The sequence below is a fragment of the Platichthys flesus genome, chromosome 2 (genome assembly GCF_949316205.1).
Source record: "Platichthys flesus chromosome 2, fPlaFle2.1, whole genome shotgun sequence".
Lineage (NCBI taxonomy): Eukaryota > Metazoa > Chordata > Actinopteri > Pleuronectiformes > Pleuronectidae > Platichthys > Platichthys flesus.
In genome coordinates this window covers 5424529-5448727 of record NC_084946.1, presented here as the reverse complement: position 1 = coordinate 5448727, position 24199 = coordinate 5424529, and the positions used below count along the sequence as shown (strand labels likewise).

General features: G+C 42.0%; 3 protein-coding genes across 4 annotated transcripts; all 3 read right to left on the bottom strand.

The window, feature by feature from the left end:
* Positions 1-1035: 1035 nt before the first annotated feature.
* Positions 1036-8206, bottom strand: mybl2b (v-myb avian myeloblastosis viral oncogene homolog-like 2b). Its single transcript, XM_062394860.1, has 16 exons — positions 7943-8206; positions 7437-7533; positions 7278-7349; positions 7081-7173; positions 6750-6970; positions 6507-6639; positions 6125-6184; positions 5743-5949; positions 4836-5048; positions 3874-4143; positions 3647-3789; positions 3459-3558; positions 3264-3374; positions 2329-2433; positions 2111-2242; positions 1036-2007 (listed from the first exon to the last, which is right to left on the bottom strand). The coding sequence occupies exons 1-16, from the start codon at positions 7960-7962 to the stop codon at positions 1879-1881; spliced, it is 2106 nt and encodes a 701-aa protein (XP_062250844.1). The 5' UTR covers positions 7963-8206; the 3' UTR covers positions 1036-1878.
* Positions 8207-10696: 2490 nt separating this feature from the next.
* Positions 10697-14024, bottom strand: LOC133959334 (intraflagellar transport protein 52 homolog). The gene is made up of 11 exons (XM_062394475.1): positions 13910-14024; positions 12659-12746; positions 12377-12506; positions 12217-12292; positions 12000-12071; positions 11776-11902; positions 11589-11672; positions 11436-11504; positions 11191-11348; positions 11004-11109; positions 10697-10708 (listed from the first exon to the last, which is right to left on the bottom strand). The coding sequence occupies exons 2-11, from the start codon at positions 12743-12745 to the stop codon at positions 10697-10699; spliced, it is 921 nt and encodes a 306-aa protein (XP_062250459.1). The 5' UTR covers position 12746; positions 13910-14024.
* Positions 14025-15017: 993 nt separating this feature from the next.
* ift52 (intraflagellar transport 52 homolog (Chlamydomonas)) lies at positions 15018-19894 on the bottom strand. Of its 2 annotated transcripts, none has more exons than XM_062394853.1 (14): positions 19856-19894; positions 19356-19499; positions 19142-19229; positions 18844-18973; positions 18681-18756; positions 18464-18535; positions 18243-18369; positions 18056-18139; positions 17872-17940; positions 16550-16704; positions 16375-16462; positions 16152-16260; positions 15507-15652; positions 15018-15421 (listed from the first exon to the last, which is right to left on the bottom strand). In XM_062394853.1, exons 2-14 carry the CDS (start codon positions 19475-19477, stop codon positions 15380-15382), a joined length of 1308 nt encoding a protein of 435 aa, XP_062250837.1. In that variant the 5' UTR covers positions 19478-19499; positions 19856-19894; the 3' UTR covers positions 15018-15379. The 2 variants fall into 2 exon arrangements, with proteins under 2 accessions (XP_062250837.1, XP_062250826.1); XM_062394842.1 differs by lacking the exon at positions 19856-19894 and adding an exon at positions 19621-19842.
* Positions 19895-24199: the final 4305 nt, after the last annotated feature.

Here is a 24199-nt window from a genome sequence, read left to right as displayed (position 1 = left end):
GCCCCAAAACTCTGGAACTCTCTTCCTCCCATCTACCGAAGCTCCCCCTCAAAAGGAATGCTCAAACGTCGTCTGAGAACACACTTTGATTCTTTAACCTTTTAAGGTGCCAACATTGTTGTGAGTATTATGCCTGTCGTTTTAATAGATATCACTGCATTATCAATCTGTAAAGCACGTTGGATCACCAATGCTGTGTTTAAACTAAAGTGCTATATAAAGCGGAAGATATGTGGTGTCAAATGTATGTGGATCTGTGTGTGTCTTGATGTGTGCTTTCTAAGAAGGGAAGACTGACCGAAAGTAAAAAAAATACTCAAAGAAAACATTACACTCTACATTTCACATTGGATGATAAGTGGGTGTCTAGATTGAGCTACCACTATGTCTAGCACAGCCACAAGGTGGCCCCTTTACACCAGCATGGTCATGAATTACTCTAAAGCTTAGTGCAGGCTGATCACTGAGGCTGATATCTGATGCAGAAGCCCAAAATACAGAGTAACGTGAAATACAGGCTGCGCACAAATGAACCTAACACTACAGACTCTCAACAGCCCTTTCTAAAGACTAACTAGCAGGAGCCAGTCATGTTCAACAGAAAGAGCAAAAGGTGATACAGTAAATATATGAGGACACATTAAATGAGTACTAGTTCCATGGACGCAGACTGTACCACCAGTCTCTAGACAAATAATTACTTGTTTTCTACACATTTGGATTTTATAGTCACATTTCTGATAGCATGTAACAACATTTTTTTTTTTTAATCCAAGTAGATAAAATTGAGCCTGAAAATTCTTATAGTGATAAATATAAAGATCTTTGTAAAGCTATTTTTTCCAATCCATTATTCTTTTGTCTTATGAGTGGAAAACTAAAACCTGTTACCAGCTTCTACCATACGACAAACTGCACAAATCTATTAAACACATCATTACATTGAGCTTAAGTGTATTAAACGTGACCCTCCTTTATCTGAACCTGTTCGTAAACCACTCGTCACATGTTCAATGACAGGGTTGCAACACATGGTAGGCTGAAGCAACATTTGTTTTATTGCATTTCTTGGCAAAATGTTGTATGATGGAAGTAAACGCATACAACAGCAAATATTAACAAACAGTGCCAAATTACATAACATAATTACCATCAAAGGTCAGAACAGCTTCCATGCCCCATAACATCAAATATTTGAATATTGCATAAAAACAAACTTCTCACTTAGTTGAATCTTAAGCAGTAGAAAGTCACCTAGCTGTAGGCTGCAGCCTCAACATTTTTCAGCAGGCATCAAATTTCCCCCGATGAGGTCATTGATAATGCTTTTCATTAATCTATAAATTAGCTAAACAGATCTGAACAAGAAAATATTCAATTAACAATTTCAACAAGGACTGGGCGTGCAGTAAATGCATCACCGATCAACCTGTCCGAATTTACTCCTTAATCAAACCTACAGTATATTATATTACAAATATAGACATGGAACTTCAACCCGAGTGTTTGTACTGGTCACAATTTTAAAACACTGTTAAATTACAACGGTAAAACAATGTCTTTTCAGGTAGCAAAGGTAAAGAGTCGTGATTTTGATATTTTACATTCATTGTTCTTTTCAAAACACGTTTAACAGGCAACACAATGAAATCTGATTCTAGCTTCCAGTCTTGTGAAGGTCACTGGAGCGAGACTGAATCTAAAAGTACAGTTCTCTCTCGAATTATTGGTTGAGCTATATACGGTTATTGTTTCGATGGCTAATGGCTTGTGCTTAACCTACTCATGACATGTTTTTTTTTCTGCAACATTAAAAATGCCAGGTACAAACATTGTGTACTGTATGTGCGACATGTTGGTGGAAAGATGAGAGACGTCTCAGGACAGAATCAGAGCCCGGTTGGGTGCGTGGGATTTTAGAGATCGAAGGTAGCGCCTGGCTTTCTCTGTCATAATGAGCTGGTCTTTAGTTTGTCCACAAACAACCCTTTCCCACTCTTTCGACATCTGAAAGGAGAGAAAATATCGCAGTAGAATTAGATCAAAGTAAAAAAGCAATTTTCCAATGATGAGGATATTTGTTCCTTTAAAAGTCGAAGCTTAAACTTACAGGAACTGGGGGCACCGTGCTGGGAAATATGGCACTGTCACTTGGTCCCAGAAGGAAGCCTTGATCCAAAATATTGTCATGCCTCTTGCTGCACAATGACGAGGAGTTCAGTGGAACCGTGACAGGTTCTTCCTGTGGCCAAAAAATAACAAAAAGTCAAGAGCTAGAACTCATCAGATCTGCAATCAGAAAAATTAAAATTGTACACTTTTCTTTACCTTGATGCTGTGATTGAATTCAGTCTTCATAGATTTGCGCTTTGTCACTTGGCAGTCCATGGAGTCTAGAGCCAACGACTTCCGAACTTTCTTCGTAGGTCGATGCTTGGAATAAAAACAACACAAAGCACCAAGACATGAACAAAAAGCTTCCAAAGGAATGTTGATGATGAGATTTTCTGTCTAAAATAAAGGCAATGACAACAATTACATAATCCTTCAATCATGTGGCAGCAGTGCTATTTATAAAATCATGCAGCAACAGGATAATGGTCTGCTCGCACCAAAGGCATTTTTCCCACGTTGAGGTTACATACACAGACAATGCAAAGACACAAATTTGAGTCCAGAGGCGTCTTTGCATTGACTTTGTATGAAATCTCGAAGTGTGCAGCAGTTCTGAAGTGAACTTAAGTCACCTGCAGTCAACAGAAGATTAACTGAAGTAATAATGTGCAGCTGACAGATCTGTTGAGCAGAATCTCTGAGGAACCATCTTGTGGCAACAATGTCTGGGTGAGCAGAGAGTTTTGAAAGCAAAGGGTTCTACATAGTACTACACTGCTGATCCTAGTTAGATGCTTGCACTGTGGGTGTTGTTAGTTTAAAGCATTCTTGCACAGTGGCGGCAGATGCGTTTCTGGTTGGGGGAACTGAAAGGACAAGTGTTTTCACGTTCACTTGCTCCTGTGCAGCTGCCTGTTGACAAACAATGGAAGGACTGTCCCTGTAATGCACTGCACTAAGGTGTGAATTTGTCCAATATGTCAACAGACCGTTCTAGCGACCACAGAACAAACATATGTGGGTGGAGTAGAGTGAGGTGAGATTGTCCACAAGTTAAATAGCAGCAAAGGGTGTGTTTCTCTTGGGCAGATGGGTGGAATAATAAAAAAATACAAATAAAAACATGGTAAAAGTTGACTTATAGCTACCATTGTTTTGCGTCTTTGTTCGTGTGGAGAGAAACGTACAGCCCCCAAGTCAATTCCGCCGTCTCTTAGGATGACCTCATTTATGTCGTCCTCGAGGTTTGGCGTCTGAGGCTGAGACAACACAGCAGAAAGCAGTGTTAATGCAGTGTTAATCAATAACAATAAACCCACTGAGAGTCACAGACGGACACTGACCAGCGGCTGCAGAGGGCCGTACTTCTCCATGGCATTTTTGAATGGCGTTGGAGTTCGTGGTGTCTCGCAGAGATCGGACTTGTGGTTGGGCGTCAAAAATCTACATGGAAACAAAACGTGAAGACTGAGGCTCAAAATCAAAAAGTCTAGTGACGGAACACTTAACACCAGATGTGGGGAGCACGTACGCCGAGTTCTCCTTTTGAGTGAGGGGCGTTTTGTCTCGCTGCAGTGGTGTACCAACAAGGGCCCTCTGGCTGCACACAGGCGTGGACGTGAGGGACGGGTTCTCCAGGTCGTGAGTATCCTGTTTGGTCCACATGTTGAGGAACTGAAACAACACATTAGTTAACTTCACACGACACAAGACTGAGCAGCACAGTCTGTAGTACAGAGTTAAAGTCTATAAGCTCACTTGAGATGGAGAGAAGGGCAGGATTTTGACAGGAGTGCTCTTGGGAGTCATGGAGTTGTTATCGGGAGACAAGGTGATGTATCTGCGGCTTCTGCGGTTCAGTGAGGAGGGTGGCGTCACGCCTCCTGGAGAGATGGGGATGAGTTCCCCTCTGCTGCCTTTGCTCAACTCCTGCAATGCGCTGCACTCCAAACGAAACTGGTGGCGCTCGGGGCTCGGACTCTCCTCGGGCAGGTCGAAGGCTGCGAGGTTGCACCAGCCATCCAGGTCCTGAGAGCAGAGGACACATTTTGCTTGATACTTGAACACCATTCTCAACAGTAGATTAAAGCAGTCACTAAACAGTAGCTCAGAGGAGTCAGTGCTATAACATACACATGTAAATGATATGTTTTGCTGTTGGAGGTGTGACTGTGGCCCTATTCATGTCTGGTATTAAATAGATCCTTAAAGCGCCTCATTCTTTTCAGGTCTTTGCAATCAGTTCTCACTTTTCCATCTTCATGCAGATAATTATATAATTTGCGTTCGTGAAGATGATTGTTTTTACCCAATAAGAGAGAGCAGAGTCAGGAGGGACTGAATGAATCTCCTGCAGCTCTATTTTGATGAAAGTTTTTACCAAATTAAGATAAATACCAATCATTATATGTTGATCAATCAGCGTTGATATTGCAACCACAAACAAAACAACATAAGGTAACTGAGAATAGTTCAAATATGTCGGCTTCATTGTGAAACTGTTGCGGGTCAGAGAACAACAGCTGAGAAGGTGGTCCTTCATATGTGGCCCCTGGCGCACTTTTTTTCGCACGGCAAATATAATGTGGTCCCATGTGTTTAACACATTTGGGTTCGATCACACCTTACATTAAAAGTGGTCCACTTGTGATAAGATCACGCAGGACCGGTGATGGTGCCACGTCTGAATGGGGTCTGTGGCGAGTAGTGGAGATTCTTACCCCATCCACCAAGTCCATCACCTCCTTCAGGCCCGGGCCAGCAGGGGAGAGGAAGCCAGAGCTGTCCACCACCCAGCTGGAGCGGGTAACTTCTCCTGAGGTGTCTGCTTCTGACTTTATGGAACAGCTGCCCTTTGGAGAGAGGAGAGCCTTGGACGGCCCTGCTTCGCTGGGGCTGGTACTTGATTCATCAAGGGCTGGGACTGACATCTCCTGCACCAGGTGACAAAAGTTGACAACTTTATCAGCCGTGTTGAAAAAAAAACCACTTGTAACTATTGAGTAACGTGGATTTTATATCAGTTCACTTCATGTACAACAAGTAAGCGAGATTGAAGTTTAAAAATCTTGTTGTGGTGAAGGATGATTTTAACAGATTAGTTTTACCCTTGTGTTTCTAAGTTTAGAATTACACTGAACTCCAATGTCAGCATCGCTGGTTTAAGGTCCTGTACCCAGAGTTAATTAAAGGCCTTTGACCAAAGAGGGGGATGATAAGGTGACTTGTTCATGAACAATGCAGGGGTTAGAAATATGATTATACTTTAAGCAGTCAATATTTCCAGTGTGAATTGTGATGGAGTTGTAATACATATGAACACTCCTCGGGGTATAAAGCTTGTAAATGTCTACGGTAACAAGCAGTGGGCAATGGTAGCCAAGCATCTGAAAGGCAGGCTGGGGAAGCAGTGCAGAGAACGCTGGCACAACCATCTCAATCCCAATGTGAAGAAGTCATCGTGGACAGCCGAGGAGGATCTCATCATCTTCAAAACTCAGTCTGCTGGGAAACAGCTGGGCTGAAATCGCCAAGCTGCTCCATCCATGCTCAGACTGAACACCTCAGTGGTTTGTTTACATGATTTCCATCTGAATGGGGTCTGTGTAGAGTACTAGGGATTCTTACCTCATCCTCCATGTCCATCAACTCCTTCAGGCCCGGGTCAGCAGGGGAGAGGAAGCCAGAGCTGTCCGCCACCCAGCTGGAGCGGGTAACTTCTACTGAGGCGTCTGCTTCTTTCTTAATGGAACAGCTGCCCTTTGAAGAGAGGACAGCCTTGGACGGCCCTGCTTCGCTGGGGCTGGCTTCATCGAGGGCTGGGACTGACATCTCCTGCACCAGGTGACAAGAGTAGACAATTTGATCCACGTGTTGCTAAATATCACTAATAACTATTGAGTAACGCGGCTATTATATCAGTTCACTTTATGTCCAACAACTAACAGTGAATGCAATTTTCAAAACCTTGTTGTATTTCAAACCCGTTATTTTCCAAGTGGTCACTTACTGGAGTATGTGTGTTCTGCTCTGGGTCATTTTCGTCACCATCCTGAGAGCAACCAGGAATCTGTGTAATCAGAGAGCAACATTTTTATTGGATTAAATTAATCCGTGATCATTCTGCCCCATTGTATATTTTTCTTTCTCATGACAGTATTTCAATATCAGAATCAGTGGTGGGTGATGTGTAGCACACCAGCATCTGCACCACCCTGCCACATCCAATTTCAAACAGATGTTGACTCGGCTCTATGACTACCTTGGTTGCCAGCTTCTATGTTTGTAACTTTGATAAGGAACAGGAGGGCAGGATAAAGGCTCAACATTCTTCTGCCTGCATTTAATACTGGATCCATCTCCCTGGAGAACATCCTGGAAAGAAAACCCACCTGCCCATCCTTATCCACACGGGCCAACATCTCTTCAAGTTCTTCCGGCTTTAAGACCTCCCCGGCATAGAAGCCCATCTCCAACTTCCGTTTGATGGTTGAATTCCAGTGATTCTTCACTGCGTTGTCTGTCCTGTGAATAAATGTCATGACATGAATCCTATCAAAATGGCAAGGATTCATTTCTCTGCAAATCATGTGAACAATTTAATCCCCTGAGCTGTTCGACGGAGAGTCTTTTACCTTCCAGGGAGCAGCTTGGCAATTTCAGCCCAGCGGTTTCCCAGCAGACTGTGAGCTTTGAAGATGATGAGATCCTCCTCGGCTGTCCACGATGACTTCTTCACATTGGGATTGAGATGGTTGTGCCAGCGTTCTCTGCACTGCTTCCCCAGCCTGCCTTTCAGATGCTTGGCTACCATTGCCCACTGCTTGTTGCCGTAGATATTTACAAGCTCTATCACCTGAGGAGTATGCATATGTATTAAAAATACATCACAAATAACACCGGGTATATTGACTGCTTTAGGTATAATCCTATTTCAAACCCCTGAATTGTTTGTGAACAAGTTACCTTATCATCCTCCTCTTTGGTCCAAGGGCCTTTAATTAATTCTGGGTCGAGGACCTTAAACCAGCGATGCTGACATTGGAGTTCAGTGTGATTCTAAACCAAACAAAACAAGAGTAAAACAAAAATAATCTGTTAAAATCACTCCGCCATGAAAGCCCTCATGTTTACTTTAATAACCAACAGAAAGTTAAACTCACCGGTATGTGGCTGGCAAAATATTTCCAATCAGTTGGTCCCAGTTTCTGAACCAGAGCCTTGAGCTTGTCATCCTGTCAACAGGAACAAATTAGCATGACTCACGCTCTACTGAATCAGTAGCTGAGACAAATTGCGAAAGGACATGTCCGGCCAGTTACCTCCTCTTGCTTCCACTTCACCTTGACCCTGCCACCGTCCCTCTGCTCGGCCACATCAGAGTCAGTGTCCTGGACCATGGCCTCCTCCCCGTCCTCCCTGAAAGAGCAGGACACAGCGCTGAGTGCACGAAGCTAAGTGACAGTGAATCAGGAACCCTCCGCTGCTCGGCCCACCCTTGTAGTGGAACTTGATAATCAGGTTTATCGCCGCAAACAGCTAGGTCACAGACATACACTGTTGTATATTAGCGTGAGCACAGTATTCGATTCATTTTATCGATAGAACCTTATGGGAAGTGTGTCTGGCGCTTTTTGTGGGAAAGGGCGGCACACACACACAAAACACTCCGTGAACTACTCATACGTTCAGGCCACATAATAACGTTTTAACTAATATAACTTGAGGTTTTATTACAGGAAAAATTAAAAAGAATCGTTGAAATGCATATGAGATCAAATTTAGGTCCTGTTGTGTTTAAGGTTTCAGACAAACAGAAACAGCTTACCCGCGCGGCCACCAGGACATTTCCCTCTGTTTCTGTTGTTTACGCTGCGACGGTGGGAAGTCCAGCTGCCGTTACACCTCATGTATGTCCTCCGGTCCTTGAAGTGTTCATACGGTGTGTAACCCCGTGAGCGGCGGTCACGGAGGCTGGTTGTCGGTGTGTAGCCGGTGAGTTGTCGGGGTTTGGGCCGGTGGAGGCAGCGGAGCTGAGCGGGTATCCTCCGCGCTCCTGGATTTCTATCTCGCGCTCTTCTCTATCGTCCTAACCGGGTAGTGACGTAACTGAACTTCCGCCGGGGGGCTGGCCTTCAAAAGAAAGCTTTAAAGAATGGGTTTGTGCAAGTCAAAACTAAAGATCAACACTTATTTTAAGGACAGAAACACTTTCAAATGTCCTCACGCATTCACAGAGCACAAGGCGCTGTGGCACACGTAGAGAACATTCAGAATAATTGCATCAGTCAAATATTTACTGATTAAAAATCTGCCAGATGGACACATTCTTCTCCTCATGAATCATTATTTAATTACACAGAAGCGTGTCTTTCCTGAAACAAAGGACCAAGCAGAAAAGTCAAAAGTAAGATGCTCCACCTGCCGCCTATGTTTGTTGGAAAAGGAGTTGCTCTACGTAGATTAAATGATACAGCTGCGGAGGCGGGGCATGGGCACAAAAAACAAACAAACAAAAAAACAAGGGAATATCGCGAGATGGGGAAGCTGAAATCCAGAACGCGTGTTGCCACGCAACACATCTAAAATACAACAGATCCTTGTTAAAGAAAAATCACATGACACCAGAAATAACATGTTTAATAAATTGATACAATAATAAATACAATACATTTTAATAATAATAAAAGCAAAGACAGGGAATAAGATAGATAAATAAGAGTATGTTAGCAATAAAACTAAGACTTGTGATGAAAGCGTAAAACTAGTAGAGGGCATAATAAGAAGTAAAGAAATTCATAGACAATGATTTAAAAAAAATGATACAATTAACTAAAAGCAAGATAACATAAACGGGTCTTCAGTTGTCGCTTAAAACTATCAACAGAAGTAGCTTGTCTGTTGTATACTTACATGTTCACATCACCCAATTTCCATGTGTGATATTTTATTTGTCTATGAGACAAAAAACAGCTACCTGATCTGAAGAATACTGCATCAAATGCTCATTTTTGTTACTCTTCCTTAACAAACTTAATTACAACCTTGTTCAAATATCCAGGCACCCAGTGCCTGAGGAGAGAGCCTGGAGAAGAGGCCTCACAGCTGCGACTTCATCTCAAAGGGACCCCACCTTGAACCACCTTGACGTAACCAGCTGCCAAACCACGGTCTGAAGTCCAGCCGAGAAGGATTATTTAATGGAATATTCCCTAAATTATCATCCGTGTAAATATTCCCTTCCTAATAGATCAATTAATACATCTCCTATATGTTTATATCTGTTGTTGCATTGTGTAATCTTTTGAGGTAGAGAACAATCAATAATTCATAACTACATTATCTACATGTCATTTTTTTATTATCTGAGACTAATAATTAAATTATATACATTTTCTCCGATAGGAGCTGGTGCCCCTTTTCCATAACAAGTGAATCATCAGAAATCTACAATGAAGACATTCCCACAAATAGATCTTAAGATATCACATTCAAGAAAAACATAAACATACTTGAGGCCCCTGTGACCTTGTGATCTTTGGCAGCCAAATTCAAAGGTGTGTTTGGAATCCCTCTGATCTTGATCTCAGTTTGGAGTCACATCAAGAAGTTTGCGAACAACTAATGGTGGTCGACTCTACCTGTGACCAGAAATAGTTCGATTAGAACAGAGTATTGTACATGTGTTTATACCTGACATTAAAATAATAATTATAATGATAATAATAATAATGACTTTATTTGTATAGCACTTATCTAAACAAGGTTACAAAGTGCTACATACAAAAGTCCATAGCAAAATGAACAATTGATCGTAAAAAAAGAAATTAAATTCAGTCCAATTAAAGTTCCAAATCATAACATAATTAGGTCGAGACATTTAGCATGTAAAGAAAACCCAACAGTTTCCATAATGAGCAGCACTTTGGCAACTGTGGACAGAAAAAACTCCCTCATTAACTGGGAGAAACCTCTGGCAGAACCAGACTCAGTGTGGGTGGCCATCTTTCTCAACCGGTTGCGGGGGAGCAGAGAAACCGGGGGAGGTAGGTGCAATAGAGAGAGTAGAAAAGAGAGAGAAATGGGGGTGGGGGGTGGGAGAGGAGGAGAGATCAGGAACATCACACTGTGTGTACTGTCGTACTGTGTAATCCTGACTGGAATTTTATTTTTTTTTAAGTTACTATTCTCACACACATCTAGCAGTCGGGTCAGAACCACCTTTTCAAGAATTTTTGATATAAATTTGAGTTTTGAAATGGGCGTATATTTCTGTCGTGAGTGATTTGTCAAGATTTGGCTTTTTCAATAAAGGCTGAATGGTAGCTTTCTTCAAAAAATCTGGGACTTGGCCAGAAGAAAGGGAGCAATTCATAATTCTAAGAAGGCTAGGGCCAATAGTACTGATTACTTCTGTAATGTGGGTAGGATTTCGAGAAAGCTTGAGGACGAGCGCATGTGCAGCACAGAGTTCTATGAGGAAAGATTTTATTCATAAAACAATCCAAAACATCTAAAACAAGCAAAACAACGCATGGTCTCTGTGAAGAGTATAAAACACGTCCGCTAAATAGGCCGTCCTTCACATGTGGCTCTGGACCCAATTGTTTTCACACAGAAAAAAAGAATTTGTTCACATGCGTCCCACGCCAATTCCTATCGTGGTTCGAGTGATCGATTCTAAAGATGCATTTTCACATTCTAATGCATTCACACCTGCACTTCGTGACACTGACCACTTGTGATCGGATCAGTCAGGATGAATGTTAATCCCAGGTGTGCACAGGGCGTGAGACATCAGGCAAGATACACTTGTGATTTTACACTGGTGGGGTTTTGATTTGCAAATTACTAGAACTGAATGATAAGCGTGGAAAACACTGGATCACAAATGCAGGAGTGAAACTTACAGCAGGTTCAAGCTCAGGCAATATCTCAAACTGTGGTGGGATCCGCTCAAGTGGCTCGACTCTGACACGAAGCTGTTTGTAGGCGCTGAAGGGGGGAAACAAATAATATGAAGATAAACAGCTGTAATGATGGAATAATATTGTCAAGGATAGTTTGCATTCTCACCTGATGACTTGGGGGGGTGAGGTGTCAGGTGAAAAATTGAACAACGACGTGTCAAAGAGAGAGGTGAAGTCCCTGGGTTCTACGTCATCCTCTGGTAAACACACTCTGAGCTGCTCTGACAGGAACCCTGTGCCTGGCAACATGGTGTAATCTGTTATCTAGGGGAGAAGAAGGTAAGATTGAGATCAGTTAATTTGAAAGACAATAATAATGACACCATTCTGCTATCGAGTGTCCATCCTCACCTCTGGGTGTTCTGCATCAATCTGATTCAGCTGGATGTTGTCAGTCATGAGCCACTGGAGCATGACATCCTAGAATGACAATAATAACTGTTTGTGCACAAAAACAGACTTAGATCCCAAAGGACAGTATTTATCAATTTTGAATAGATTTACCATTATTTTACTGTTCTCTTCTTTGTCGATGTATTGGTCACTGAACATGTGGCACGAACCCAGCACAACCAGTTTGCCAGCCTGCTTCATAAGATACAAGACATCATTGAATATCACCTCACGTGTATAAATTCATAACTGTTATATGTGCTGTGAGTGAGTATGAAAGCTACATTGAGCCTCTAACCTTTCCTTGATGGAAGGCCAAAACCGACCTGTTGAGGGGGAAGCAGTCTGAACCAGTAGAAAGAACTGGCATAGCAGGCTTCATCACATTTAGTGTGGCTCCGTACGGGTACACAAATGTCAGAGCCCTACACAAACAAACAGAATCGCATGCATTCAATAAAGCTCCCAAATCATATCACAAAATTATAAACTCTTTGGAGTGTATATAGACAAATCATTTACTGTGCATTGTTCCCAACATGTTCATCTTCAATGATTCCAGTGACCACTTTGCCAGCAGCCCGACTGATCTCTCTAGACAAGAGGGAAGCAGAAAACTCAGATGTACATCAGCTGGTAGACAATACAATTACATTTGAATAGGCTCTGTATTTACAAACAAACAGGGATTGATTGGAATATATTTGAATAAGAAAAACAACATGCTGCTGCAGCAAACCTGTTCAATACACCATTGGACACAAGCGCCTCCTTAGGGTGGAAGTATTTGTAATACACATTCCTCACAACAGCATCTGCAGACATGGAGAGGAATGAGAAAATACATAAAAACACTTCTAAATGATCTCATCTGTCCTTTCAGTAATCTCCACACGCACCATTGTTGACCAGTATTCCAAACTGCTCCAGGAGAAAGTTGATGTTAGTGTCATATTTGATTTCTCCTCCTTCACCAAGCATGACCAGGACGTTTCCTCCTCCATCCAGGTAGTGCTTCAGCACCTCCAGCTGGAAACACGTGGGGACAGTGTCAAAAACATACTTGTGAAAACCAGCTGGCAAGTGTTTCACTTCAGCCTCCCCCCCGAGCCTTTTGTTGAATCACATGAGTTGAAAATCACATCAAATAAACTAAACTGAAATCCTGTCATCATAATCACCTCTGATAATGTGAACTTCTCTCTCGGACCTGCAGTGATCCACAACTTGACGTCCTTCAGCTTCTTCGCAGACAGCTCATGTTTCATGCTGTGGAACACCTTGTTTATTGTTATGTTAAATTACATTAAATTACTCCACAAGCTCCAGCAAACATTGAAGCGATTGGTTTTGTTCCAGCTCAAAACTTTGCTTACCTCTGAACTTTCCCATGAGCTTGTAGTTCCCTCTGCATTTTTTTAAATCCATCATTCATGGTGAAAACTTCTCTTTTTGAAGCGTTAAAGATCACGCGGTTGTGCGACTTGATCTCCATTTTAAAGAATTAATCACCAAACCCGACTGGTAAACGTTGACTTAGAAACAGGTTTCTCTCTAACAAATTATAGCATTATCAGCTCACAACAGGTTGATTTAGCGAGATTGTTATATTATCGAATACTCAAATATGTCTTCTTATATGATCGGTGCATTGACACCAATCCATCTACTACTGAACTTCCCTTTCATTCAGGACGCAACATCGAAGGTAACATAACGATCCTATGTTCTACATCAAAGGACAGGCCATATTGAATGATTGGAATTGTATGTACTGAAACTAAGTCCTTGTCACCATCAGGTATTGTGTGTGTGTGTGTGTGTGTGTGTGTGTTATTCTAAATATATTCTAGAAACTAATAGGATAGAATGCATGCACATTGTGGCATAGTTTCCTTTGTGGTTGCCTGCTCTTGTGTCTCCAGGATGCTTTTCTTCTTCAAACTATTTTGTTTGCTGAAGTACAGGAAACTTTCCTAGGATTTTATTGTCTATGGGAGAAAAAATCTTATTTTTTCAGAAAATATATATTGTAACTTTGTTGCCTCAGTAATTACTGTCACAAAGCTACGGGTGCAAACAAAATATATCAAACTCAACGTTACATAAAAATAAATGATTTTCTAAATCCAATAGCCTGGGTTCTATTAATTATGTATGTTAGTGACAGCAAATAAGCATTCATTCTGACAGTTAATCACAGAGGTCAAGTATCAAAACATTTACTGGTTTTATTCTCTCTAATCATTTATTCTTTGTTATATTATTATAAATTTAAAATGTTTGGATTGAGAACAATTGTTTGTATAAAGTAAGCAGATTAAAGACTAAAATAAAATTAAAAAGGTTGTGAATACTATTTCATACAATACAATTTATATTAGTAAAGGACCTTGTTTAATTTGTTTTCGTTTTCTTAAACAAATTCTTACCTTGAATTTCTTTTACACAATCATTACTATATGTATAAAATATGAAAAAATGTAAAACAAACATCTGCAACATGTCCAAGCCTGATCTGCCTATGACTTGAGGCTTGGATTTCCCCCGCCTCCTTCAGACTGATGACCTGTTCATTCTCCAGCTGAGTCAATTAACATGCAGCCTCAGATAAAACCCACCTGGTCCTCAGCTGACACTCACAGGCCCAGGGGAACAATGGAGAAAGCTATCGTCATTACTGGTGAGAAAATTGTTTTTTATTCTGCAGATGAAATTCATTTTAATCTGATCAGATGATGTGTCACATTTTACTTCCTAGATATGAAAAGCTTCGAGTGTTCATCTCCATCGGAGCTTGACAGGAAGTTCTTTGGTGAACAGAGTTTGATGTTGTCTTTGTCACTGGAGCAGCTGTCCACGTCAAGGGCATCAAATGAAACGCTGGCTGATGGATCTGACCCCAGGCTGTCGAGCCTGGCTTTTCTCTGCCTCTCATCAGACCCCCTTTCTCCCACTGTGACAATTTCAGTGAACAACCTGAATACTCAAGAGAAGGACAACAGTCACCTGGCCGTTCCTTTACAGGGAAAGTCCTCCACTCCCTACGTGCTCCTTCAGAAGCGACAAAGGGCTGCTTTGTCTGACCAGTCGTTCAGTGATCTCGCTGCCTCTCAAATGTCATGGGATGTGTCTCTGATTAAATCCGAGAGCAACAGCCCAAAACCGTTCATTGAGTCCAGCTACCTAGAGTCAACATTGAGTCCGAAACCCCCGTCTACACAACCTTAACAGGCTGAAGTTTCCCCCTGATAAGGTCCACCCTAACACACGGAAAATTGGGATGCTTGAAAGTAAAGATTGTCTATGGCTGTACCCTGTCTTCCTCTACACCCACCATGGAGCCAAGATGACTCAGTGTGAATCTTAAACGTACTGGACAATATAAAAGGTACAATGCTCAACAACAGTTGTTAAAGATTCATCATTGTATGTGTTACAACATCCATTCATCTTGTTTTATCACAGGATCCATGTGGACTCAATGTAGAGCTGTTTGTATACAATACTGTTTTTAAAGATTTGAATATTTAAATAAAATTGACAACTTTATTTGCTTTAGTTTATTTTAACAATGATTTTTGCATACAAAAGGGATATAAAGATGACTAACTTTATACACAGTCGGTAAACACAACAGTACCATGTTGTTGAAGTGCAAGTCCATGATCCTGTGAATTTTCTTGATCGCTTTAAGAATCAGCTTGGTCATGGAACAGGTGCATCTCAATATAAAAAAGTTCTAGGTGAAACTTTATAAATGTGTTTCTAAAATATATCAAGTTTTTGTTTTTTATATGAAAGTTTCACTCCTTGACTTATATTACCGTCATATTCCTTTTTTTTTTGAGCTGCACCTGTATATTGAAAAAGGCAGGGTTGAAGATGTTTCTTGAATCCACTCACACTGGCGTGAATCGTGCCTCTGTGTCTACATCGTGCTCCTGCAAAAGGGAAGGGAACTTTTTAGAAAAGGCCTTCAAGACAGACATAAAGTTGCTTGTAGGACATTTAAAAGTTCTTTCTCACCTGATTGAGTTTCTTGAACTCTACAACCTGAAAGAAAATGTGTTCCAAGATGTGCTTGGCATCCCTCTGCTCTTTATCCAACTTTGGAGTCACACCCAGAATTTCCCCACATTTACGCACATAGAACTCCAGATCGTCATCTGTACCTGTGACCAGAACCAAATTGATAGGAACAGAATTTTTCTGTGGCTCTGTTCACACCTGGTATTAACATCTGTCCGGAGATATTGATCAAAAGCTTACAGTGTTAAGTACAGTTTTTTCATACCTGATATTAAAATGCTCTATATGCAAATAATTGTCTGCATTGGTGTTCGAAGACCAACTTATTTTTACCGTCTTACTTATAGATGTCCCTGATGACCAGGTTTTGTTGGCCAGTCTGAAAGATTTTAACCTTTTTATTTTTTTTAATCGTGGTGGCTAATATTGTTAAAACAAACAAATAAACGTTGATGGAGTAAAAACATATCTGTAAAGTAGGCGGTCCCAAGATACATTGACACATCTGGGTACGCTTGTACCTGCAATGCTGACCACTTGTGATCGAATCAGTCAGGATGAATGTGAATACCAGGTCTGAACAGGGTGTAAATCATCCTCCAACTGACCAGATAATTATATATTTTTCAGAAACAAACTCACATTTATTGGTGAGCTGTGCTAGCCGCACTTTCTCAGAAGAGAACGTTTCATCCAGATCAAACAGGTCCAACATGGGTGGAGGTAGATCACTTAAGGCCGGTGGAAAGACCTAAAAATTAGGCAAGATCCACTTGTAGGTAAAGACTGGCGGCGCTTTAATTTGCAGATGACTGGAGATGAAGTGTGTTAAACACTGGAACCCAAATGTAGGATTGAAACTTACTGCAGGTTGAAGCTGAGGCAGAGGAGTCTCAAACTGTGGTGTGATCAGCTGAAGTGGCTCGTCTTTCACATTAAGCTGTTTGTAGGCACTGTATAAAAATGTTATTTTTTTTAGACATGAAGATCAAGAGCAGTAATGATGGATTAATGTTGTCGAATATTGTTTGCATTCTCACCCGATGACTTGGGGTAAGGTGTCAGTTGACAAATTGAACAACGACATGTCAAAGAGGGAGGTGAAGTCCCTAGGGTTTTCATCACCCTCTTGTAAACACACTCTGAGCTGCTCTGACAAGCACCCTGTGTCTGGCAACATGGTGTAATCTGTGATCTAGGGGAGAAAAGGGTGAGATGGAGATCAGGGGCCTGTACTACCAAGATGATATTACCTACTATGATTTAACTCAGGGTTAACAAACCCTGGTTCAAAGACAGCGATAAAGAATAATACGAAGCTGGATAAGATGTTGTGGAAGTCTGTTGAGTCTGTGGTAACTTATGTGTGTCTGCTTGCATAGAGGGCAGGGCATTTCATGTTAGCACTTTGATGCTGAGCAGATGAATGAATCTAGAAATTCTCCCTAAAGTACTTGGTCATTATATTGTCTGTGTATGAGGTTTTTCATTGATTCTAACCCAAGTTTTAGCTGCAATCACAATGAAAAGCAATCTGTATAAACAATTATCATCATTACAGTTTTTCAAAAGAACAAAGTCAAAATTGACGGAACTGGATCCACTTGATCTTCCTCATCACTGTCAGTACAGTAGAAGTTCTCTCTTATGAATGTGTTAACACTTGTTCATTGGGTTCAAGCATTTACACACATCTCACACAAAGGCCCCATTCATTTAACAGCGCTAAACAAAAGGAAAACCTCTGTTGCACACTGCATAATGCATGATTCCTTCTGTATGAATATAATACACCTGTGTGAAGCTCCTTATTCAGTCATCAGTGTTAATCCACCCATAGAAAGTGTTCACTCTGTTTTAATCTTTGCAGGTCATAAATTAAATAAAAAGGCAATCGGGCAGAAAGAAACCATCCAAATGTGTCTTGTCTAAATGTTGACTGTAAGACTGACATGTCAGAGATGTTCATGGACAAACTTTATTTTGAAATGTCTCTTTCAACAGAGCATCTGAAAACAGGTTTAAAAATAGTGTAGGTGCAGATGCAGCAGGGTTATATCTTTGTTTCACTGGATTCGTTCTCATGGCGTCTATCCGATAGAAACTTGTGATCTGTGTGTAGGTGTACAAAAACTGCTCTGCACCGTGTTAAGTTGCAGCAAAGTTGCCATGGCAGCATACTTTCGGGTCAGACCTAACCTCATTCTGTAGTACCAGTTAACCACGAAGTTACTCATGGTGTCACAAAGTTTCCCTTGACCTTACACTGATAAGCCAGTGACCTCGCTTTGTAGCACAGGCCCCAGCTAATTTGAAAGACAATAATAATGACACCATTCTCCTATCGGGTGTCCATCCTCACCTCTGGATCTTCGGCATCAATCTGATTCAGCTGGATGTTTTCAGTCATGAGCCACTGGAGCATGACATCCTAGAATGACAATAATAACTGTTTGTGCACAGAAAAACTGACTCTCAGTCCACGGGACATGACTACTCTTTAACATCCATTGTGTTCAATAAGAAATCTTTCAATGTAGACTCACCATGATTTTACTGTTCTCTTCTTTGTCGATGTATTGGTCACTGAACATGTGGCACGAACCCAGCACAACCAGTTTGCCAGCCTCCTTCATAAGATACAAGACATCTTTGAATATCACCTCACGTGTATAAATTCATAACTGTTATATATGCTGTGAGTGAGTATGAAAGCTACATTGAGCCTCTTACCTTTCCTTGATAGAAGGCCAAGACAGGCCTGTTGAGGGGAAAGCAGACTGAACCAGTAGAAAGAACTGGCATGGCTGGCTTTATCACACTCAGTGTGGCTCCGTACGGGTACACAAATGTCAGAGCCCTACACAAACAAACAAATGCTTGTGTTCAAAACAAGCTCCCAAATCTTAATACGAAATAGTACAGCCTATGTAGTTTATAGACAAATAATTTACTGTGCATTGTTCCCAACATTTTCATCTTCAATGATTCCTGTGACCACTTTGCCAGCAGCCCGACTGATCTCTCTAGACAAGAGGGAAGCAGAAAACTCAGATGTACATCAGCTGGTAGACAATACGATCACATTTGAATAGGCTCTGTATTTACAAACAAACAGGAATTGATTGGATTATATTTGCATTAGAAAAACAACATGTTGCAGCAGCAAACCTGTTCAATACACCATTGGACACAAGCGCCTCCTTAGGGTGGAAGTATTTGTAATACACATTCCTCACAACAGCATCTGCAGCAGACATGGAGAGAAATAAGAAAATACATAAAAACACTTCTGACTGATCTCATCTGTCCTTTCAGTAATCTCCACACGCACCATTGTTGACCAGTATTCCAAACTCCTCCAGGAGAAAGTTGATGTTAGTGTCATATTTGATTTCTCCTCCTTCACCGAGCATGACCAGGACGTTTCCTCCTCCATCCAGGTAGTGCTTCAGCACCTCCAGCTGGAAACACGTGGGGACAGTGTCAAAAACATACTTGTGTGAAAACCAGCTGGCATGTGTTTCACTTCAGCCTCCCCCCTGAGCCTTTTGTTGAATCTCATAAATTGGAAATCACATCAAATAAAGAAATACAACAAATAAACGAAAATAAGACATTCCTGTCATCACCTCTGATGCTGTGAACTTCTCTCTCGGACCTGCAGAGATCCACAACTTGACGCCATGTAGCCTCTCCATAGACAGCTCATCTTTCATGCTGTGGAACACATCGTTTATTTGTATCTTTTGTTTTCCCACAAAAGCTTCAGACGCTGTTCGACCTGAAGCACGTAGACCAGCACGGCAAACGGAGGTAACTTTTCCAGCTCGACACTTCACTTACCTCTGGATTTTCCACTGGGCTCGTAGTCTCTTCTGCATTGACTTGTATCCATTGTTGGCCGTGAACACTTCTCTTTTAGAAGCGTTGAAGACTACGCAGTTATGCGGTTCCCTCTCCATCATTTATTATGTTTAGTCCATTCACCTAGAAAAAGGTTTAACTCCGAGTTAGATCTCAGATACGCGCTGCGGATTCTACTCAACACATTAATCATGTATTAGCTGGCTATGGGTTGAGTTAGCGCGAATATACAAATAAACCAAACCTTTATGAAGACGCGTCCACCGTGGTGGGCTCGAACTGTGTTAGCAAACCTAGCTAAGATGCTAGTAGCGCTAGTAGCGTTAGCCGTGTAGCTAGTAGCTTGACGTCGTTACCTTCAACGACGCTTAAACGTTTCGTCTTTTCTGTTTATTTGTTTACAGACAGTGAAGGTAACTACGCGATTACAACATCCACCAACACCTGCGACAGCGCGTTACATTTAACTAACAAGTTACCTCAAAGGCTCCATGAGAAGTGGTGCATTGTGGGGCAGAATGGTAACCAGAGACGCTAGTCGCTTAGCAACCAGGAAGCGGAGGACAGGATAAACGCTCATTGTTTTCATCAGTGAATGAAACTGTTACACACTCAGGACACAGATTCAAACGAGCCTGCCTGCTTACAGAGAAAAATTGATGGAAAACATTATAATTCAAAATATAAAGATTCTATAACACAGCAAAAAATTACAAAGATAAAAACTGTCGTGTAACAAACCAAGAGTCAATCAGACCGGAGCTTTCTGGGATTACCCCATAATTAACCTTTACTTAGAAGAGATGAGGAATATATAGAGGACATATCGAGGATAAATATCCCACTGACATCTGAGGCCGTATACTTGGGAGACCAGACATAATAAGACCTACTGGCATTAGGGACAAATACATGTTCAGGGTAATCCGATAGTAAGTGAAGAAACGACTGGGTAGATGTACTAAAATAAAATCTTGGACAATTGGATAAGATATATGTTGACAACCATAGAGTTTGTATAGAGTCCACAAAACATAGAAGTCATTGGCTCAGATGTTTTTTTTTGTTATGAAGATAATCTTCTACAAAATGAAGTAAAAAGTACATCACCCAGAGGTGCGTTATCTGGCTACAGATACAGATCTATACAAATATATGAAAGTGTTTATTTTCATGTGACATGCACAGGGGTGTATGTGTATGATGGAGTAAATGTGCAAGAAATGAGATGAGTATACCGATGAGGAAGTTGTGCATATTTATTGTGTATGTGACAATGTAAAAATAATGCATGATGGACGTTTGGCAGATAATTTACTCTAATACAGGGGTTCTCAAACTTTTGCAAGCTTGCCCCCCCCAAAGCTGGTTAGGGGTAGTTGGTTTGGAATTCTCCTGCATTTTCATTAACCCCAGTCCTTTTATCCCTTTATGTGTCTAACTGAACAGAGCTTTATTAAAAACGGTTGTGATAGAGTAACCTTCATCGTATGATAGAAAAAATCCAGTAGGTTGCCCTGCTGCTAACGGTGAAACTCTCTTCTTTTTTTTCTGTTCATGCTGAAATAAAGTGGATTCACTTGGTCTGACATTTTCGATCACATCTTTATAAAACACCTCATTAGCTTCCCACTTCAAACCCCTTCAGGGGGAAAAGTTTTTTGAGAGAAGATTCCAGATTAATTTACTAGACTGCCACTCATTAGAGATCAACAGAGCCGTGTGGGTTCATCTCTGATTCAGTACATCACACGGAAACAAGCAACAGTTAAGGTTTTTAAAGCATGTTAAATCATCCAGTATCTAAAATCAAAAAAATAGAAAAGTAAGGCTGTCATATATATGTAGTAAAGTAGAAAATATTTTCTCTGAAGTGTTTACCAAAAGCAGCATAGAATGACACGGACAGTCACACACAAGTTGTCCATCATCTTAGAGTGCTTAGTTCCTTAAGGGAATCAGCAGGCGGGGTGGCCTTGTCGGTACAGTTTTCGTTTTAATAAGAAGGTCGCGGGTTCAATCCCCACTCTTTCTCATCTTCATGCCTGCAATATACTGAACTCTTAAAATTGGCAGGAAATCAATCACCTATTAATTGCAAACATATATTACACTATGTAAATTTAAATTAATTGATACAAAAACAGATACAATTGAAATTAAATTAAATGTGATGTGCGCCGCAGGATGATGTGCGCTGCAGGACGATGTGCGCAGCAGGATGATGTGCGCTGCTGGATGATGTGCGCCATAGGACGATGTGTGCTGCAAGACGATGTGCGCACGGCGATGTGCGCCAGAACCATGTGCGCCGCAGGATGATGTGCGTTGATGATGTGCGCCGCAGGATGATGTGTGCCACACGGTGATGATGTGCGCTGCAGGATTAATTAATACAAAAACAGAAAAAAATTGAAATTAAATTATATTATATAGGATGATGTGAGCTGCAGGATAATGTGCGCTGTAGGATTATGTGCGCCACAGGATGATGTGCACCTCAGGATGATGTGCCGCAAGATGATGTGCGCGCCGCAAGATGATGTGCAGCGCAGGATGATGTGAGCTGAAGGATGATGTGCGCCACAGGATGATGTGCACCTCATGATGATGTACGCAGCACGATGATGTGCGCTGCAGGACGATGTGCGCAGCAGGACGTGCCGCAGGATGATGTGCGCCAATGGTGCATGGCAGGACGAAATGCACCGCAAGATGATGTGCGGTGATGATGGGCGCCACAGGATGATGTGCGCCTAAGGATGATGTGCCGCACGATGATGTGCGGTGATGATGTGCGCTGCAGGACTAATTAATACATAAACAGAAACAATTGTAATTAAATTGTATTAAATTAAATGAATAATTTACACCTCATGATGATATGCGCCGCAGGATGATGTGCCCCAGGATGATGTGCACCACAGGATGATGTGCACCACAGGATGATGTGCACCGCAGGATGATGTGCGCCGCAGGATGATGTGCGCTGCAGGATGATGTGCGCTACACGACGATGTGAGCCGCAGGAAGATATAAGCTTCAGCTTCAGTAATACATAAAACAGTAATGTCTGATAGCACACACACAGTGAACACCAAGCCTTTCCCCACAGAAAGAAAAACTTCCCAACCTGCCTAGTAATCACTTGTCCCTTACTTGTCTTCAGAAGCCTTGCCGGGCTCGTGGCGATTTATAGGCACAAATCAGAGGCCGAAACCCTGACACGCCTGTACCCTTTGGTGAACGAGGTCTCCGCCCAGGATTGACTCCCAAAAATAATAAAGGAAAAACAATAAATGAGTGCCCGAAGAAAAAGCTGGATCAGCTCAGCTGGACACTCCCCTAGCTTCACCGAGGAAGCTGTTCACACGTTAAAGGAGGCTCCACACTGGGCAATATCAGACTCCATTTATCGTTGCAGGATGATGTGCGCTGCACAATAATGTGCGCAGCATGCTGATGTGTGGTGATGATGATGTGCGCCACACGATGATGTGCGCCCCAGGATGATGTGCGGTGATGACGTGCACCGCAGGACTAATTAATACAAAAACAGAAAAAATTGAAATTATATTAAATTAAATTAATATTTTAGTTTAACAAACAAACTGCGGCGCAATTCCTGCACAGGATGATGTGTGCTGCAGGATTATATGCGCTGCAGGATGACGTGCGCCACAGGATGATGTGCACCTCATGATGATGTACACAGCACGATGATGTGCGCTGCAGGACGATGTGCGCTGCACCATGATGTGCGGTGATGATGTGCGCCCCACTATGATGTGTGCGCCGCAGGATGATGTGAGCCAAAGGACAACGTGCGCCACACGATGATATGCTCGTAAGACGATATGCAGGCCCCACGATGATGTGCGGTAATGATGATATGCGCTGCAGGATGATGTGTGCTGCACAATGATATTCGTAGCATACTGATGTGTGATGATGATGATATGCGCTGCAGGATGATGTGCGCCGCATGATGCGCCCCAGGATGATGTGCGGTGATGACGTGCGCAGAAGGACTAATTAATACAAAAACAGAGAGAATTGAAATTATACTAAATTAAATGAATATGTTAGTTTAACAAACAAAACTGCAGAACAATTCCTGCACAGGATGATGTGTGCTGCAGGATTATATGCTCCGCAGGATAATGTGCGCCACAGGATGATGTGCACCGCATGAGGATGTACGCAGCACGATGATGAGCGCTCCAGGATGATGTGCGCTGCAGGACGATGTGCCGCAGGATGATGTGCTCCAATGGTGCATGGCAGGACGATGTGCACCGCAAGATGATGTCCGGTGATGATGTGCGCCATGATGATGATGTGCGCCAGGATGATGTGCGCTGCAGGATAATGTGCGCTGCCAGGTGATGTGCGCCACAGGATGATGGGCGCCTAAGGATGATGTGCCACAGGATGATGTGCGCGCTGCAAAGATGTGCAGCTCAGGATGATGTGAGTTGCAGAATGATGTGCGCAGCAGGATGATGTTGTGCAGGATGATGTGCGGGGCAGGATGATGTGGGCCGCAGGATGATGTGCGCTGCACAATGATGTGCAATGAGGTGCGCCGCAGGACTAATTAATACAAAAACAGGAAAAATTGAAATTAAATTATATTAAATTAAATGAATATTATTTTTTTTTTAAACAAACAAACTGCGGCGATGAAGTGCGCCGCATAACAATGTGTGCCGCAGGACGATGTGCGCTGCACAATGATATTCGTGGGGATGATGTGCGGCCCCACGATGTGCGGTGATGATGATATGCACACCAGGATGATGTGCGCTGCATGATGATGT